This window comes from Lactuca sativa, chromosome 3 (assembly GCF_002870075.4).
Source record: "Lactuca sativa cultivar Salinas chromosome 3, Lsat_Salinas_v11, whole genome shotgun sequence".
Classification (NCBI taxonomy): Eukaryota; Viridiplantae; Streptophyta; class Magnoliopsida; order Asterales; family Asteraceae; genus Lactuca; species Lactuca sativa.
In genome coordinates, this window is record NC_056625.2 from 69,916,463 (window position 1) to 69,936,904 (window position 20,442).

At 34.7% G+C, this 20,442-nt stretch overlaps 1 protein-coding gene across 1 annotated transcript; it reads left to right on the forward strand.

The window, feature by feature from the left end:
- The first annotated feature begins 2,307 nt into the window (after positions 1-2,307).
- LOC111891359 (pectate lyase 4) lies at positions 2,308-4,138 on the forward strand. Its single transcript, XM_023887409.3, has 4 exons — positions 2,308-2,540; positions 2,638-3,265; positions 3,365-3,607; positions 3,732-4,138. The coding sequence occupies exons 1-4, from the start codon at positions 2,392-2,394 to the stop codon at positions 3,939-3,941; spliced, it is 1,230 nt and encodes a 409-aa protein (XP_023743177.1). The 5' UTR covers positions 2,308-2,391; the 3' UTR covers positions 3,942-4,138.
- The last annotated feature ends 16,304 nt before the right edge of the window (positions 4,139-20,442 follow it).

A 20,442-nucleotide genomic window follows, 5' to 3' on the forward strand; every position in this document is an offset into this window, starting at 1 on the left:
TTGAATTTATAAGAAAACATAATTTTTGTACCATTTCTATTAGTTTATTATTAAATTAGTTATAAGACCCATATATTATATGAGTTAAATTAAAAAAATTAAATATAAAGGTCAAAATATTCGAAAACTTTGAATTTATAAGAAAATAAGAAAAATAATGAATTATTATAATGAAAATATTTTTTATCTTTTAAATTTAAACAAATAATTTAAATAAATAAAAGAAACTAATGAGTTTTAATTTTGGGAATTTTAAAATTAAAAGGTAAATTCATTCATGAAATTGATATCCATTTATTACTATATTTATTGCAATTATTATATTAAAATATTATGTGGAATTTAATAAAATAGAGAACTTATAAAAAGATATGTGGAAAAAAATAAATAACCATAAAATAACATTTGACAAATTAAATGAGAGCGTGATAAAAAACCTTCATTTATTAGAAAGGGTAAAGAAAAAAAATATAATAGTCATACACTAGACATTTGGCATGGACAAAACCAAAACAAATTCAAACAACATGGACCATCTAAATTTTAAAAAATAAAATAAAAAAAAGGTTTGGAACCCAACATAGTTACCCCAAGCTACATGAATCATTAGACCATCTCCAATGAGAGTTTAATGGAGGGTTTAATGGGGAGTTTAATCTCATTAAACTCAAAATCTCAATTGTGGGAAAATGACTATGATTCAATAAAATGGTGAGTTCAATCCCCATTGAACTCTATATTCTCTTTCTCTCTCTCTCTCTCTCTCTCTCTCTCTCTTACAAACACACACATATATATATATATATATATATATATATATATATATATATATATATATATAATTTTAAATTTTTAATTAATGTTAATTTTTATTGTAGTTTTTAATTTTTATTTTCATGCTAATTAATTTTTTGTAAATAACAATAAAAAAATGGTAAATGATGTGACAATCCATTAAATTGTATAGAGTTTAATGGAATGTAGAGTTTAATGGGTAAAGTTGTATAATAAGTGACGTTAAAAAAAAGTTATATAATAAGTAGAATGTACATATGTCAATCTATTGAAGTTATGTAAGTTAAATGCATTGAAGATGGTGTTAGTTTATATTAATAAAATCGTGGCTGTCCAAAAGTAATTATGATTTGGTTATAAGGTTTTGAAATAGTAGATATGCTCTTTTAACAATCAGTCAAAGTAAGTTGCTTTTTGTGGAGGATGCATAGTGATAGTTAATGGAGTACCAATATTTGAGTTTTTATATGTTGTTAAGAATAGGGCTGACAATTCTCGACACGACCCACGACACGACACGAAATAAATGGGTTTGAGTTGAGTTTTTCAACCCGCCAACCTACCAACCCGTTTATTAAACGGGTCATATATGGGTTTCTCAAAAAATAAACGGGTTGACCCGCCAACCCGTTTATATTTTTAATTAAAAAGATATATATTTTTTATTTTTAAGTGTATTTATGTATCAATTATTAATATTTAATAAGTATTATCTATGTTTGTATTAACTTTTTATTTGAACATGTTTCTACGAATGTTTTTTATTTTCATTTGGATCTTTAAGACTTAAGTAGTTAACTGTCTAAAATTTGGATATATTTGCATCAACCATCAAAAATTTATTTATGTTTAATTGTCAATTTTATTTATGGAATCTGACCCACGAACCCAAATCTGACCCACGAACCCGCCAATCTGTGATCACGTATAAATAAACGGGTTGGTGGGTCATATATGGGTTTATGTTCCAAACTCGTCAACCCGTGACCCGCCAACCCGTGACTTGTATATTTAAATGGGTCGTGTTTGGGTTGACATATTTTGACCCGCCAACCCACGACACGCCAACCCGAACACGACACGATTGCCAGGCCTACCGAAGAATGTTTATACATCGTATAATATCTTTGGCATACAATTTTATATGCATTATGGTTAAAAACTTTCTAATTTTTTTTTTCCCTTTTTAAAAGAATAATTATAAGAAAAATCTTGAAATTCTAACTCTATAATCATAGTTATGACATATATACTGCTTATTTGCTTATATCTAAGAACATCCGACAATCACTCTGTATCCCACATTTTAATGAAAACTTTTAGACCGAGCAAAATTAATAAATGTGGTGTCGTCCTTATTTTCCGGTCATGGTATAATTTCTTGGTGTTCATTGTTAGTAGTAACGATCGTGACCAAGTACTCTTTGGTAAACCGCATATTACTACATCGACAATTTCTTATATAAACAACCAATCGAAGATCCACAAGGACAAGCCTAACAAAGAGTCACTTTCTGTTAATTGTTGTGGAATAATTAACATAGTGATTCACTTAAGATTGGTATAATATTAACGCACTTCTAAGGAAAGAAGTCGATGGGGACTCATAATTTAATTCTGTTATTCATCCACGTCGTTCTTTTTATGGCGCCGGGTATTTTATCAGCTGGTCGGAGAGACGTAGATGAAAGCATAAACCAACATGGCGATCCTCATCATCCCGAGCTGTTTGCAGCAGAGTTTGGGTGCGTTTATATTTTTTCTTTAATTTATATATACACGTATATATATGTAGTGGTAGTAATTAACTCTTATCTATATATGTAAACCTTTTGTATGTAGTGCTGCTCCAAAAAGGAGGAACCTAAAAGCCTGCGTTGCAGTAAACCAAATAGACAAGTGCTGGAGGTGCAAAGCCGATTGGGCAGACAATCGTCAAGCATTAGCCGATTGCGCTCTTGGTTTCGGAAAGGGAACCACCGGTGGCAAAGGTGGCGACATCTATGAGGTGACTGATCCTTCAGACGACGATTTTACGGAGCCAAAGGAAGGAACCCTCCGTTGGGGTGTTACCCGAGACAGACCTTTATGGATCACCTTTGCAAAAGATATGGTTATCAATCTAAAACAAGAGCTCGTAATAAATAATGATAAGACAATTGATGGTAGGGGTGCAGCCGTCGAGATCTGTAATGGTGGAGGTCTCTCTGTATTCAAAGTGAAGAATGTCATTATTCATGGGATCCACATCCACGATATTCAAGAAACCCCCGGTGGTGACATTAAGAGTAATGAAGGAAAAGCAATGCCAAGATCAAAACACGATGGTGATGGTATTATGGTTTTTGGTTCTACGAATGTATGGATCGATCACTGTTGGTTTCATGATGGCCCAGATGGGCTTATCGATGTCACAATGGGTTCGACAATGGTCACCATATCCAACTGCAAATTCAGCAAGCACGACAAAGTAAGAAACTAACATTTGAATATTATCATGCATGCATGTTGAACATTTACATACGTATCTATATTAATTAATTATCTAATTTTCTTCATACGTGATCAGGTCATGTTGCTAGGAGCAGATGCTACACATAGTGAAGATAAAGCTATGAAAGTTACACTCGCATACAACAAGTTTGTAGAAGGTTGTATTCAAAGAATGCCAAGGTGTCGATGGGGACTTACACAGGTCGTTAACAATGACTTTGAGAAATGGGGAGAGTATGCTATCGGTGGTAGTAATGAACCAACCATTCTTAGTCAAGGTAACAAATATGTGGCTCCCGATGGCGCTAATTATAAAGAGGTATGCAAAACCATCCATGCAAAGTCTCTTATTCGGTTATTAATTCCAGTGAACTTTATATTATTATAAACAATTTAATTAATGTTCTTTTTTATTTGGTGTAACTAAAACTTGTATTGTGAAGGTTACGCGAAGGGCTGAAGCCACTGAGGACGAGTGGAGTAAATGGAGTTGGAAATCAGAAAATGACGTTTTAGAGAATGGAGCTACCTTCAAACAATCAGGTGGTGATATACCAATAACCCCAGAAATGATCACACCTGACACAACACCAGTTGCGGAACTAACAGCTGATGCTGGCTTACTCGTGTGCTCTCCTGGGACGCCTTGTTAAGCACCCAAAACAACCAACATTAAGGTGGTGCCGAGGAATAAGGACCGTGACAGTATAAGGTCAACGACTAATTGACTAGGAGAAATCAATGAAATCTCTTGTCATTAGTTATTCTTCATTTAAAGTTTCACCAAATTTTGTTATTAATATTTGAATCTTTTATTGACTGAATATTTTCAGTCGCTACTTAGAGATTAGATTATTTGTTTTATCTGCATTTGCTTTTGTCATACACATGTAAAATAACAAAAGCAACGTGATATAAATGAATTATACTTTTATTGCTTGAAACGTAGACGTTGTGTTGATGTTGATTATGCTAGTGTTGCAAGCCACCAAATAGTATCTAATTGGGGGATAAGAGTAACCATCATGATGCATCAATTGTCTTTCATGTTACAAAAGTTTAATACTAGGGGGTAATGAGTGGGAAATCATTATTTTACCTTCCTAACAGCTCTATCAAAAAATTTCGAATTCTACAAACCTTAATACAACATTCTCATTATTTTTTTCTCATCAAAAAATTATATAACCATTAAACTCTATATCCATGTTAATTCCTACAATTTGAAACTAGGAGTTTTGCCATTTAAAAAGAAATAAAATATAACATATAATTATTTTGAACAATTAAATTGTTTGAATGTGACAAGATTATATTTAAGAGTTTAATTAATGTTTAAATTTAGTAAAAAGGGGTAAATTAATTGGTATTTTAAGGATTTAATGAGGTTTAAATTATTTATAGGATTTAACTAATAATTAAAATGTATTAAATCTCTCTAAATAATTATTAGTTTATTTAAAATAATTAAAAGGAATACATATAACTTTTTTTTTTTGAAACGACAAACTAAATAATCTACTCCTAAATAACCACCTATGTCTCCACCGAGACTTCAACCTCTGACCTCTTATATGAGATGGTCACTCTATACCGCTAGGCCATTGGGAAAATAATGACAACATTAAATTGAAGGGACCATTAAAGTTATGAAAACGGGTTTTGGGGAAATAATGACAACATTAAATCGAAGGGACCATTCTTGTCAAATCCTAAAATTCCTTTCCAGTCTTCCACGTTGCCGCGATTTAAAAGTAACATTTTTTTTTTCTTTTTATTTTACAACCTATAGCTCGAGATACTAACGGGCTTAAGTCACTAATTAAAGGATAATGATTTAAAAGTATATATATATATATATATATATATATATATATATATATATATATATATATATATATATATATATATATATATATATATATATATATATATATATATATATATATATATATATATATATATATATATATATATATATATATATATATATATAATTTTTATAAATTTGGTGATTGAGTTTTTTTTGTATCTATATTACTCTTTAACTTGTTAAACTGTACATATTTAGTCCTTATGACCGGTTTAGCCGGTAAACATGACTTGTAATATATTTATCACTTTATACACATCTGGTCCTTAATATTTTTGTACACATTTAGTCCTTAATATATTTTTTTGTTGCAAAATAAATCATTTTTGTTTTTTGTACTAATTTAGTACTTATAAATGATTTATTTAGGTTTTTCTCACGACATCTTACATTGGACAATCATTTATGGGGTTTTTGAGGCTTTTGATGCTTATGTCTATCGCGATCTCGACTACTGAGTTGCTTAGGTCGTGTGTTCTGAACGTCATAACTTCTTCGTACAATCTATGATTTTAACGATCTTTATATCCATGTGTTCGTATTTTAGTCTACTATAACTTTCGTTTAAATTACTTTCGTTAAAAAATAATAAATTTTACTTACAATCTTTATATCCATATGTTTTTTATGAATGCACGTACGAATGTTTATTTATTTATTTATTTTAATTTTTTATAAAATCGTAAGTAAATATATTGCATTTTAACGGAGAATTTTTAATGAAAGTTGTAGTAGACTAAAAAAAAAACACGTGGATATAAAGATCGTTAAAATCAGATATCGTATAAAGAAGTTACGACGTTCATAACACAAGACCTAATCCAAACAACAAGACATACGCAATAAAGCAGTCGAGATCGCGATGGACATAAAAATCAACAGCCCCAAACACCTCATCAATGATTGTCCTACATAAGATGTCGTGAGAAAAACCTAAAGAAATCATTCATAAGTGTTGAATGAATACAAAAACAAAAAAGACTTATTTTGAAACGAAAAAATATTAAGAACTAAATGTATACAAAAATATTAAGGACTAAATGTCTACAAAATGAGAAATATATTACCCTATTAAGTCATTTTCCCGGCTAACCTGGAGTAACCGGTCATAATGACTAAATGTGTACAAGTTAACAATTTGAAAGAGTAAATGTGGACGAAAAACAAACTCAGTGATCAAATATATACAAATCAAAAAATATATTACCCTTTTAAGTCATTATCTCACTATATAAAGGTGATCGATTCATATATTGTCTATATTTATAAACAATAAGTCTGTTAGGTGTTGGTAACATGTTAATGTATATTATCACACTAAAAAGTTATCACACCAAAAAAGAACTTCACTTCATATGTCATGTTAGGTGTTATAACACCAATTAAAGAAATGAACATGTTATAACATTCACTAATTTCCATGTGATCATTTCTTTTTTCGATTTATTTATTTTTTTCTTTATTTTTTCTTTATTTATTTTCTATTTTTTTCAATTTTTTTTATTTACGTTAGAATATTTATATAAAAAAAATATAAATTAATAAAACATGCTATTTAATTAAATCATAAATTAAACATAACATTTAGAAACTAAAAATAACATTACACACACAAAAAATAACACTGAACGTAAAAAATAGGATGGTCCTAATCTAAAAATATAAAAACTATTAGATTAGGTGTCTAAGCCCAAAACTAAAATTATTATATACTTGAATTGATAATAGCACAGTCCTTTTGGGTTGCCCCAAACCTAGCAATTAGATTGGATGACTTCTAGAAAGAGAGATTAATTTATTGCGTGATTAATAAATCGAAATAGTTTATTAATGTATTATAAAAAATAATATATTAATTACAAAAGATATTATTTAATTAATAATTGATCAGAAATTAATTAGAATTCATTTTGGCATCAATGGAATTATATAAAAGTGCAAGGTCTAAAGTGCAATTGTTCAATAGTTGAACAAAAAGCTTCAAAACCTTCCAACCCTAGGGACGGACGGTTTTTAGAGGATATTCTAGGGTTTCTAGAATATCCTATGTGGATAAATAAAGAATGAGATAAATACCATATTTGAAATATTAATTTAATATTCAAATCAGGGTTATTTAGGGTTTTCTGTGCCACTATATAAAGACCCTCAGGCCACTTATTTTCGGTCCCTCCTTCTCCTTAAGAGATAACTGAAAATCTTACTCTCCCCTCTCCTTTCTCTCAAACCACCTTCTTGCTAGTTTGGGTGTGAACCATTAGAGGCACCACAATTGTAGTGCTTTTATTCCAAGAGATCTACAAAAAAGGAATTCTTGTTATTTACTATAATAACAATAAGGTATGTACGTAACGCCCGTAGATCCGGGCTAGTCAATTTAGAGACGATAAGCATCAAAAGTGACTTTCTGATAAAAGATTATTTACTATAATAACAATACGAAGGTATAAACTTGGCAACTACCGGCTTTACACCCATGATCAAACCAATTCCTTATTGCCTCGACACTATGATGAACCCTTACATATCCTGCATTCAAACTCGACATGCTCACCTCACAAGTTTCTTGAACTCTAGTTGATACTACCACAGATCAAATCGACTCTTGATCTTTTCTCACTTTAAGCTTTTTTGCAACGATGGCCGATGCCACCATGTCGAAATCCAAATTTGGCTCAACCAAATATCCCCTAAACATGGCTCTCGTTATGCAAAATGGCATATGAAGATTCTTAATATAAAATGTCAAGACCATCATGAGGAAAAATTTAATTTCTAGGTACTTAGTTGCACCACACATAGTGTCTCGCACACAATCATACAATCACAAAAACAATTAATAAGATCATGAAGGAAGTGAATACAACACATTATTTCAACGTCAACTGATGGTACTCGGATCCCCTCGGCCTGTGACTACAATGCTCGGCTCCTCACCACAGGAACCTCCACTCTACCCTCGTGACCATTAGTAATCCTCATAGTGGTTGGAGTTAGTGCCCTTACCGCTCCTCTCATCAACTTCGGATATTCGACCTTCTTGTGGACCACTTGGTTGTAGTGAAAATGTAACAGGATCGTCCCATGGGGACAATCTCTACTGACATGACCAACCCTTCCACACTTGTATCAACCCATACCCCTAGATCGACAAACCCAATCGGGCTGCTTCCTGCACATGCTGCATTGACCTTATCCCTGATGGCCCCTCAATTGTTGATCATAAGTCTTGGGTCTCTTTGCAGGACCCCTAGCTGCCTGCACCTGCTATGGCTTCTTCTTCCCCAGGTGCTCCAAATCAATCTCCCGCTCTCGGGCTCTAGCAATCATGTCCTCCAAAGTCCGACAAGCTGAAAAGCTCACAAATTCCTTGACATTGTCTCGCAACATATCATGGTACCTTGTCTTCTTCATCGCCTCATCTGTGGCATACTGTGGAACCAAAAGAGTCATCTCCCTAAACTTGGCGGTGATCTCCGCCACAGTCTCAGTCGTCTGGCGAATAGACATGATGACTTTTAGAGAAAGTGAGATTAATTTATTATGTGATTAATAAATTGAAATGAATAGTTTATTAAAGTATTATGAAAATAATATATTAATTAGAAAATCTATTATTTAATTAATAATTGATCAGAAATTAATTAGAATTAATTTTGGGATTCATAAAATTAATAATTGATCAGAAATAAAAGGCTCCAGAACCTTCCAACCCTAGGGATGGACAATTTTGAGGGGATATTATGGGGTTTCTAGAATATCCCATGTGGATAATTAAGTACCGTTTTTCATATTTTTAAATATTAAAATACCCATAAAATGTGTATAAAAACATGCATAATTTAACACATATCAGTCGCCCTGCATGTTCTTACAGTATGGTACAAACATTTATGTTGCTTATTTACATATTCTTAACAATTATTATTTATGTATAATCCTTTCCACCTTTTCTCTTTTTCTGATCAGGCCATATACTTTGCTACTGTTGCAATATTGTTTCATGTTTCAAATGTTAATGTACTACATATTCAATAATGGGTTTTGATGATATGATTATTGATGACGGATAGGTAGTAGTACCACTGTTGTAGCATTTTGGGACCCTTATAAATAAAGGGAATCCAAATTCAATTGAATCATTGGAGATTTATCATCTTTTTATCAATCAGAAAGAAAAATCTTCTAGAGAACTAGTTGACTGAGGACAAGCTGGAGTTTACTGAGGGGCTTGGAGATCTTGTGAAGATATAAAGCATGAAATCTTTATGCTTTTGGTTTGTTTACATAACCAGTTGTTTCTGTTTTCTACTGCACATCTTCCATATTTAAAACTTATTTTCCTTTTTTTTACTTGTAGACTATGGATAATCATCTTGCGCTGAAAATTTACATTAAAGCAGGTGTAACACCAAAATTTGTAGCAGCTTTTGCTGAGCGGAGGGAGTTTGAAAAAATTCTAATTTACTCTAGGCTGGTAGATGTAATAGATGAAGAGTTAGCTGACATGAGCCGAGTCCCATATGCTTCGGCTGTAGGATCGATCATGTGTGCTATGACATGTACTCGCCCTGATGTGCGTTTTACTTTGAGCATGGTCAGACGCTTTTAGGGAAATATAGGCCGAGCTTATTGGACTGCAATAAAGAATATACTTAAGTATCTGTGAATGACAATGGATATGATTTTAGTCCTTGGAGGCAGTGATAAGTTAAGAGTAACTAGATATAGTGATGCTAGCTTTCAGACAAATCGAGACAACTTTTGTTCTAAGTCAGGCTGGGTTTTTGTGTTAAATGGTGGAGTAGTAACTTGGAAGAGTTCCAAGCAAGATACATTGGTTGATTCTACTTGTGAATCAGAGTACATCGTAACAAGTGAAGCATCAAAGGAGCCGACTTTGTTGAAGAATTTCATTAGAGATCACAGAATAGTCCCTACCTTTCAGGAGCCATTGGAACTTTACCAGTAATAATGAAGGTGTGATTGATTTGACCCAAGAACCTAAGGATCATGGTAGATCCAAGCATATCGACAAAAAGTACCATTACATCAAATACAAAGTTAAAGAATGTCATCTTATAGTGAAGAGAGTTTCCTCAAAAGATAATCTTGCAGATCCTTTCACGAAGGCTCTGAGTAGGGTTAAGCATAACCAGCATGCTAGGAACGTAGGATTGAGAGATGATATTGGTTTTAGTAGTTAGTTGATATTTTTGAAACTTGTAACAAAATAAATGTAATTGACTTTGGTGATTGAATAATAAAGATTATTTATGAGTATGGTTACCGGCTTTTCAGTTATTTATTCTTGTGTTTCATTTTGCATGTTTTACTTCATGGATGAATTGATTATTCGAAACACCACGGTCGATCATACTTTTGGAAGTAAGTAGTGATTCAATATTTTTGATTGTCTATGAGGATTAGACATTGCAATGGTTGCTCCAATATTCATGAGTGCTTAGAAATCTGGAGATTTTAAGTATTGGATAAACCCATGCTTAGAGAATTACTTCATGGATTTTATCACGAGTAATTCTTAGACAATAACATCTTTTATTCTTAAAATGGAGATATATGAGTTGCAATTTATAAGTGTAACACCCAAATTTTCAAAACGATTTTTTCATTTAAAATAGTTTATCTCTTTAACACTTTTCATAAAAATCTCCTTTTTGTTTTAATTACAATACATGACTCTTTTGTTCAATCAATTAATAAACCAGGATCCTCAAAACAAACTCTTCCTTTGGTGTGTACAATCGAGCCGGTGCCGTCCCGTGATCCTGAGAAAACCTGAAACACATAGCACAAAACACTGTAAGCATGAAGCTTAGTGAGTTCCCCAAAATACCACACATATCACATACTAGCCACTCGAGGCTATAACACTACATGCCCTTGGGCCCTAACTCTGTGGACCCTCTCGTCCTAGCTCTGTGAACCTTCCGGTTCTAACTCTGATAAGCTCTGATATACACACGGCATAAATCACATAGAAATAATGCAGTGCAACACATCACATAGATAGCATACAATAACTCTGTCACATAACTCTAATTACCTACTCAAGGTAAAGTATAGTGAGAAGACTCACCTCAGATATCTTGGTAAATCTCTGACTCGGTAGAAATATGGTCTAGCCTCCGCCTGATCACATAAGGTAAATAATCTCATAAATATAACTCTCGAGACTAGACTTAACTCTCTCTTGGCATCATCAAAAGGGTAAAAGACCATTTTACCCCTTTCTTGGCTCAATGACCCCATTGTTGACCAAACCCTAAAAGTCAACAAAAGTCAACGGTCAAACTTTGACCCGACTCGTCGAGTGCACTTGGGCGACTCGGCGAGTCTACACGTGTCTACTATCTATCTAGACTCTCTTGGCACGTAGAGTATTTCCCTTGCTCGACGGGCTACACCTGGCATGAATCGTGGGGCCACCCCGACTCAACTCGCCGAGTCTCAAGAACAACTCGACGAGTTCCGCCTTGAACTCCAGTCCCCTAATCCCCCTCTGACTCACTGAGTTATTTCCCCAACTCGGCAAGTCTACTCACTGAGTGATTTACGGGAAACCCTAACCCTACTCGCCGAGTTGTTCTTCAGACTCAGCGAGTTCATGCCATGCACAAACTCCTTTGACTTCCTGAGGTCAGATCTGTTCCTTAAATCCATAGATCTAACCTTCCCAAACATGATAATCACGTAAAGTTCAGACCTTGACACTCATATAACATCTAGATGGTCTCACTTGGTGATTTAGCCCCAAAAATAACATCCGAAGCTCATGGCTCCCAAAATAACTCATAAAGCTCCAAGGGTTAAGACCTCTGGACCTCTTTGAGTCCGGATCCAAAGCATAAACTCGAGAAGGGACCAATTGCTCCACATATCCATCCTCTAAAGGGGTTAGAAAACCCTAACTCTAAGAATCAACACCAAATCTAAAGAAGGTCCGAATAAATACCTCAAGATGAAGTCCATGAACTCTGAAGTCACCAGAATCGCATCTCCTTCAGCCTCCTCTTGCCTTGGTCACCTCCTTTTGCAATTACACCAACAAAATGATCAAGACTGGCCTCTCCTTCCTCACAAACGCTCTAGATCTCTTAGGGTTTCTCTCTGGGGTTTGGTAGCCGCAAATGACAGTCCTAAGGGCCTTTAAATAGATCCCAAACCCAGGAAATTAGGGTTTCATTAAACAGCGTGGACTCGCCGAGTCCACTCATGAACTCGCCGAGTCCAGCTGTGAACCCGGATAAGAATCCGCGACCATACTCGGCGAGTCTAACACCAACTCGCCGAGTCCCCTCCCAACCTCCAAAAAAAATAGAGGAATAAAATAATATACCTGGGAATCTGGGTGTTACAATTCTCCTCCACTAGAATTAGAATTCTCCCGTGAAGTCTTACTCTGTAAACAACTATGGATGCTGTTCTCGCATCTCACGCTCCGGCTCCCAAGTCAACTCTGACCCTTTCCGATGCTGCCACTGGACCTGCACCAGAGGCACCTCCTTGTTCCTCAAAACCTTGATCTTCTGATCCCTAATCGCCACCGGTCTCTCAATATAGTTTAGGATCGCATCCACCTGAATATCTTCTAATGACACCACTGCCAACTCGTCGGTTATACACTTTCTCAGTTGCGACACGTGGAAAGTGTCATGGATCTGACCCAACTCTACAGGTAACTCCAAACGGTAGGCTACCCTGCCTACTCTCGCGATCACCCTGAAAGGACCAATATATCGGGACCCCAACTTGCCCCTCTTCCTAAATCAAATCACTCCTTTCCAAGGAGAGACCTTCAGGAGCACGAAGTCGCCGACCTGAAACTCAAGCTCGGACCGATGCCTGTCCGCATAACTCTTCTGACGACTCTGAGTGGTCAACAACCTCTGTTTGACCTGTTGAATCTACTCTGTGATCTGTAGCACGATCTCAGTACTACCCATCACACGCTGACCTACTTCTCCCCAACAAATGAGGGTCCGAAACCTCGTCCCATACACCAGCTCAAAGGGCGGAATACCGATGCTCGAATGATGGCTGTTGTTATAGGAAAACTCATAGAACCTCAACCCCATAGTAGAACTTCCATGGTTACCCATGGCATGATTCAGAATGTCTCACTAACTTCCTTCTCGTGTCAACTATCTCGGCCCAGTGACACACAAGTAACAAAATTCTCTTTACCTCATACGAAACAATCCAACCGAAGATCGGCTAAACCTCGACCTCTGATGTCTGCTGCACATATCTCATGTGCATCTCGCGGTATCTCCCGTACCCGATTACTGACCTATACAGGTTTTAGACATCGGACGACAACAATACCCTCATCCAAGAATTTACCTCAGAATTCCAGAATTTCATCTCATTTACCCATGCACCATCAATGCCAAACTCAACTCGAGAGTTTGGTTCGACCCAAAGTTGGAACCTCGCTACCCAATAAGATACTCTTCTCATGACTCGTCCTGCGCCCCGTGCAATACCACTTTTCCAACCTCCTCATGTTGCGACAATCACAACTCAAAACAAAATATAATGATTCCCGATAGAGACGGAGACCCCAGTCTCACCCCTGGTTCAACCACCAGGCTCCAAAAACACAGTACTAGGGCTACTCAAGCCTAAAAATCTTCTGCATCATACACTGATCGGAGAACACTCCATCATTGCACTCTCTTGCCGTCTAGTGAGTATTATGGCTACCCGCAACATCACGACAACCTCTGATTAGTGAGTACTACGGCTCCCCGTAGCACCACAACGCCAACTGACTAGTGAGTACTACGGCTCCCCGCAGCACCACAACACCAACTGACTAGTGAGTACTACGGCTCCCCGCAGTACCACGACTCCCTCTCTCTGACTTGTGAGTACTACGGCTCCCCGTAACATCACAACACCCTCTGACTAATGAATACTACGGCTCCCCTTAGCTTCACCCCATACTCTCATTCTCATCACAACGCCACACTACGTCCACTAACCCATGCTCCATAGACTATCATAGATAGCTACACACCTTTGCCCCACATATATATATATATATATATATATATATATATATATATATATATATATATATATATCATAGACTCTGGCAGTAACTATTGGATTAGTGTCTAAGTCCATAACTATTTTGGTATGTACTTGACCCGATTATGAGCATGGTCCTTTTGGGTTACCTTCACCATAGCAATATGTAGGATAAATTAAGGAGAGAAAGGTTTAAATATGATTTATTAATATATTATGAGAATAATATATTAAAGGATAAATCATATTGTTTAATTAATATTAGTCAAGAATTAATTGATAATTAATTTTGTGGCTAAAAGAGATTAATTAAACTTAGGGGACTGAAGTTGTAATTATAAGATAATTGTAATTGGGCTATGGATCACCTAATAATATATAGGTTGGACGAATTCTATGGGAAGCCCATTAGAAATCTTCCAAGGGATATCATTAAAGGAGTCCATGGACTGCTTAGGGCTTAAACAGTCAAATTAGGGTTTCCTAAGGTCAAAACCCTAATAGCCTAAGTATATAAAGACCCCTAAGGACCCAAAAACGTGGCTAACTTATTCTTAAGGGTTTCCAGCCGTTTTTGGTGTCTTCCCTCTCCTCCCTCCTCATCGAAGTTGCATATGGTGTTTGTGACTCCATTAGAGGTGCAACACTTGAGGCACTAAGCTTTCTAAAGCCAAGGATTGATTGTTATTGCTATATAACAATCAAAGGTACTTCTTTAAACCCTAATTCAGTTTATTACATATTAGATTTAGGGTTTATGGATTTGGATAATCAATTGCATGTTCATTAGACAAACTAGATCCAAAAGCTATTAGGGTTTGCATGTACACCATAGGATTGATGTTCTGCTCAAAACCCGTCAGTGGTATTAGAGCCTAGGGCTATTTGTTAGTAAATTTGATGCTTATTTGATCGAAATTTGACTGAAAATCGGAATTTTTGGGGTTTTTTGACTGGACTCGCCGAGTCAACTGGGTGACTCGCCGAGTCCATAGTGAACTCGACAAGTCCAAGCCTGACTCGACGAGTCAGCGAGTCTGACAGCTTATTTTCGCGATTGTCTTGCCTTTTTTGCTGTGGGATAATTACCAAAACGTTTTTGATTGATAAAAGTCGGATTTTTATGATATTGGGTGATTATCTTTGCCAAGATAAAAGATAACTTCATATTAATTAAATAATTATTTCCTTATATGATTAGATTTAATTAGTTGAATTATTTGGTGAATTATCTTGCAAGAATTTGGACTAGGTCAAATTAGATAACCACCAATTAATTGTTAATTGCCTTATTTGAATTTTGTGATCTAGAATATTCATGATAATGTTTGGAAAAGTTTCAAATTACTCCCTTTAGGTTTTATAGTTTAAATTTGAACCTAAAAGTTTTGCTTATGAAATTTAAATACGTTAAACCCTAATGTTTTGAAAAGTTTCAAAACTTGCCCTCAAGTTTTGGAATTTAGATTTTTGATTAAAAGTTTAATTTTGAAATATTTAAATTCTAAACCCTAAAGTTTTGAAATGTTTCAAAACTTGCCCTCAAGTTTTGGAATTTAAAAGTTGATTAAAAGTTTAATTTTGAAATGTTAAATTCTAAAACCCTAGTAATTTGAAAAGTTCAAATCACACCCTTATGGTTTTATTAATTAATTTAAGTGTATAGTTAAAGGTGATTTAATAAATCCATAATGTTTTGGTTTACATTTAATTGAATTAAAGGTATAATTTACTAAGATTAAACCACCTAGTATTTTAAAAGTGTAAAATACATCCTATACTATATATAACATTAAAAGTCTAATATTATATATATGTATGAGTAAACAATTAGTCTTACCGTTAGTAGGCCTCACTCACGAAGCTGGTCTATAAAGGGTGTTTAAGGAAATTGCCTATAAAATGGCGATTGAATGGGTATCCACTCTTACCCACCGCACTCTTGACTAGTGGAGGGTTGTTAGCCGAACGGGTAGGATAGGACAGAAACCTTCCATTATAAGTATAATGAAGTACAAAGTAACTAAATGCTTTTACAAATTCCCAAATCATAGTTACTTTAGGAAAAGTGTGAAATTGTATGCTAATCCATGTAATTACACTTCGTACCCTTTGTCAAACGTTAGTGGAGCGTGTGTGGTTAACTGGCACACTAATATGGGGATGACATTGGTAGCGAAGGGTGGCTCGATGCTTATCATAGATCAATGGAGCGTGTGTGGCTAACTGGCACATTGATTAGGTGATAGTAGCATTGAGTGCACCACGTGATTTATATGGTTATTCACACCTTGTTTGTGATCCTCGGCATCCCAGTCACAAATAGTAGGGCATAATCGAGATTAAACATGCCATTGAAAAGTTCAATGAATATCAAAAGATCTAGGAGTTTCAATTCAATTAAAACTTAAAATTCCTTTTTGTTTTTTCATGGTGGAAATTGGTAAATCGTCATTTACCTACCTTCAAATATTCTGCAACTAGATTACGGCATCCCTCTTCTAGCTTGTAGAGTATTGTGTTGGATCCTAGCTTGATGTTTCATTTGGGTGTTACATCAAGAATTCTAATCAACTTAACTTGAACTTTCTCCTAGTTTGTAGATGTCTAGTTTTGACAATCATGGTCTTCCCAAATCCCATGGAACAAGTTTTCCAAATGAAGATGACGTTCCGAGATACGATCAAGGAAATGAGAGTCATGCTTCACCTCCAACACCTCCTCTAATTGTTCTCTCTAACCCACAAGTTCAAAGGCTTGAAAAGTTCAAGCTCACTCAAGCCGTTTTGGAAAGTAAACACGAAGATGGGAAACCTGTATGTGCACACGTCTTAGAGTTGAAGTCACACATTGATAGGTTAAACATGTTGGGTGTCGAGATTTCAAGTAAGTTGGCTGTTGACTGGGTTCTTCATTCACTTCCTGAATCATATAGTGAGTTCGTTAGAGAGTACTATATGATGGACCACGACGTGACCCTTATTGATCTCACCTATTTGCTTATAGCTATTGTATCAGCAATGATTTGGCGTGCTGGTTAAGCAAATTTGTCTCGTGAATCAAAGTCCCAAACTTCAATGGACACTGGCAACATTGGAAGTCCAGAAAGAACTAAGTCTGTGATTGTCCGATGTGCTGTGTCAAAGGAGTCCATTTGCTTTTATTTCCAAGAGAAGGGGCATTGGAGACGAAGCTGCCCTATTTACTTGAGAGATCTAGGAGATGGGAGAGTCAAGATGTATGGCTCTACTTCAGGTAAAATCCATTATCTAACTCTTTTAAGTTCCTATTCTAGATTCTTAATACAAGATGTGATAAGATTACATTTTGATGTTTTGTAGGATCGAAGAAAAGAGAGGAAGCTTAAGGGAAGAAGTGAGCCGAATCTAATCGTGAAGAAATGAATTTCGATCGCATTACTTGAAGATTGGATTTTTGAGCTACTACTAATAGATTGTTAATAAATATGTAATAACATAGTTTTTCAATTGAATTGCATTGTAAGGAAAAAAATTTCTGCAATAAAATGAATTTTGATTTTATCTTATTTATTTCTCCTTGCAATGGCATGTATGAAAAATTGATGTTTGAAGGTTTTTATTATTAGCAATACTGGATTTGATTCTTAGTTGTATTATTTGTGGAAATGTCAAAAGTTTACCAAATAGGGAGAGTTTCTCATCGCCCAAGTTTCAATTGGACAAAAACTTGGAATCATGCAACGTGTATTGTATGATGAATGAAAAACTTTCACATTTAGGAAATTTAGACTAATTATTTGACAAAGTGTCAATTGAAGGACTAGGAGATCAAGTACACTAGGTTATGCGTTGATTTAGTCCACCACAAGAGTGACAAAGATATTCGTCATGATTTACTAAAAGTTTTGTAAATATGATTATACTTATAAGATTAAGTGTAATTCTGAGTTGATTGAAAGAGTTTTAATGAATAGCAGAACGAATAAGAAGAATCAAGAAGGTAGAAAGATAAAAGTTTCTCTATTCTATGAAGAAGGGAGAGTACCTTTTATTGTGTTTTATGATAAGACTTAATGATTAAGAAGCAGATATCAATTGATCCTCTAAGTGAGTCTTAGTGCATTTGCATGTCTAAGAAGAGGAATCGAGAATTGTAGAAATGGTTAAATCAAGAAGTCAATCATACTTCGTTCCAATATCAAGTCTTAGAGTCAGGATTGTGACTTGAGTGAAAGGTCTTATGTAGGTTTGTAACACTTATCAAATGTAGAATAAGAAAGTTTCTTATTTATGCACATTTGAAATTGGTAAGTTGTGCTGTCTTGGATAAGACAAAGACCAACTAGGATCAATTATGTGAAGTGTTTTGCCTTGATAAGAACTACACTAACTCTTGAATATTTGTTTTGTCAAGGAATGTTTCTTGACAAGAGAATCTCATATGTCAAGGAGTCAGTGGGAGTCTTAATGGTCTTGAAAGGTTTCATGAACAAATCAAGAATAAACCTTATCAATCATCACTAGCACACGACTTGAGGTTTGCAACCTATCGTGTTGACATTATATTGTTTATGTGTAATTCCAATTGAGTTAATTATGTATGTAAGTTCTATGAGTTCTCATTTAAATGTATAAAGACTAAGCGCCCTGATCGATGGAAAGTACATTGATATGTAAGGATAAGTTGCTAAAATTACTTGTAAGACATGGTGGGCACTTATGTTACCATAAGGCTAGAAATCAAGAAAGTTCAATCCATATGAGTTTGGATTTGTCGCCAACTTTGGTTTTGACAAATTCACATGGATAGGAACTCATACACCATAAAATCTAAGTGTCATAAGATTCCCTCCTTCATGAAAATGACTGTGAGGAAATGCTTTCACTAAGAGAGATTTTAAGAAGATAGCAATTGTGAAAATTGTATTCTCAAATTTAATTATGGTTACGACATCCCTTTCCATAGTTCGAATTCTGAGATTTGGCAATTAGTTTGAACATTTGGAACTTAGTAACATAAGTTCTGAATTGTGTAAACACACAAATGAGCTATCTAAGGCAAATGTGTATAAATTTAAGAAGCTTAGATAAAGGCTTATCGAAGCATCTGGTATTAGAAATATGAATTTCAAAAATTCAATAGGCATTGTTTTCTGGAAGTTCGTTTGTTTTCTGAATACATGTCAAAGCTAGTGGGAGCATAAGTGTTATGCTTATATGATAATAATCATCATGATACTGGGAGCATAAGTGTTATGCTTGTATGATTATTATGGAGAATATTGCAAGTTATCAATATTAATTATAGAAAAACAAAGATTCAATTTGCAAAGTTGCATGGGTTGAAAAGTTGTTTTGCTATAATTAAGGGAGAGAATATTGAACTTCGTTTCAAATCTAAAGCTTAGATTGAGAAATTTTAATAAATTTAGTCAAAGGATACATAGTGTGTTCTCAAATTTCGATTATGATTACGACATCCCTCTTCATAGTTCGAATTGTGAGAATATGACACATAAAATATTATGGCAGAAGATTGATAAAATATCATATCTTTATGTAAGACATTATGCATCATGTCCCATATGCTTTGGGTATAGGATCGATTGCAAATGCTATAATATTTGACCATTCTTAAATTTTCCAAATGTCTAGCGCATTAAGAGGGAAAAAGGACTAGAATCGGTTTTGACTAAAATAATTAAACAACTATCAAAGAACAATCTAAAGTTCGTTGGGGATTGGTCGCTTGTGAGTTGTTGGAAGTATGGTATTGGATGGACCATATTGACATTATTATGAATAGATAAGATTCTATTAAGAATGAGTTGTCATATGGAAAATGTAGAAATGTTTCCATATTAGGAGTTGGATATTGAGAATCTATGTCTAGATTAGAAACTTTTATGCAAGAAGGATGTTCAAAGGAATGTACTTTGAATGTGAGACTTCACGTCTATGGAATTGTCTTATAACAATTTCCGATAGAGTACTTTGTAATTTCATTGGCCAAGTCTTGGTGACTTTTGTGCTATGACATTACGAAAGGATCATTGCATAAAATGTTAGAATCTAACATATTCTATTAATGGCAAGAATGTTGTGTTCTTACACTAATGATAAGGATTGGGAATTGTGAAATGAGCATCATTGGAAAAGTTTTTCAATTGATCTATTTCACAAAGTAAGGACCATAGAAAACAAAGTGTGCATGCTTGGAGCATGGGACAATTGTTGTTG

Excerpts from the sequence above, each read along its gene's own strand:
- LOC111891359 (XM_023887409.3), top strand. The coding sequence starts at position 2,392 with ATGGGGACTCATAATTTAATTCTGTTATTCATCCACGTCGTTCTTTTT. Across the intron at positions 2,541-2,637 it reads CTGTTTGCAGCAGAGTTTGG|TGCTGCTCCAAAAAGGAGGA; the intron begins GTGCGTTTATAT and ends TTTTGTATGTAG. Across the intron at positions 3,266-3,364 it reads AATTCAGCAAGCACGACAAA|GTCATGTTGCTAGGAGCAGA; the intron begins GTAAGAAACTAA and ends ATACGTGATCAG.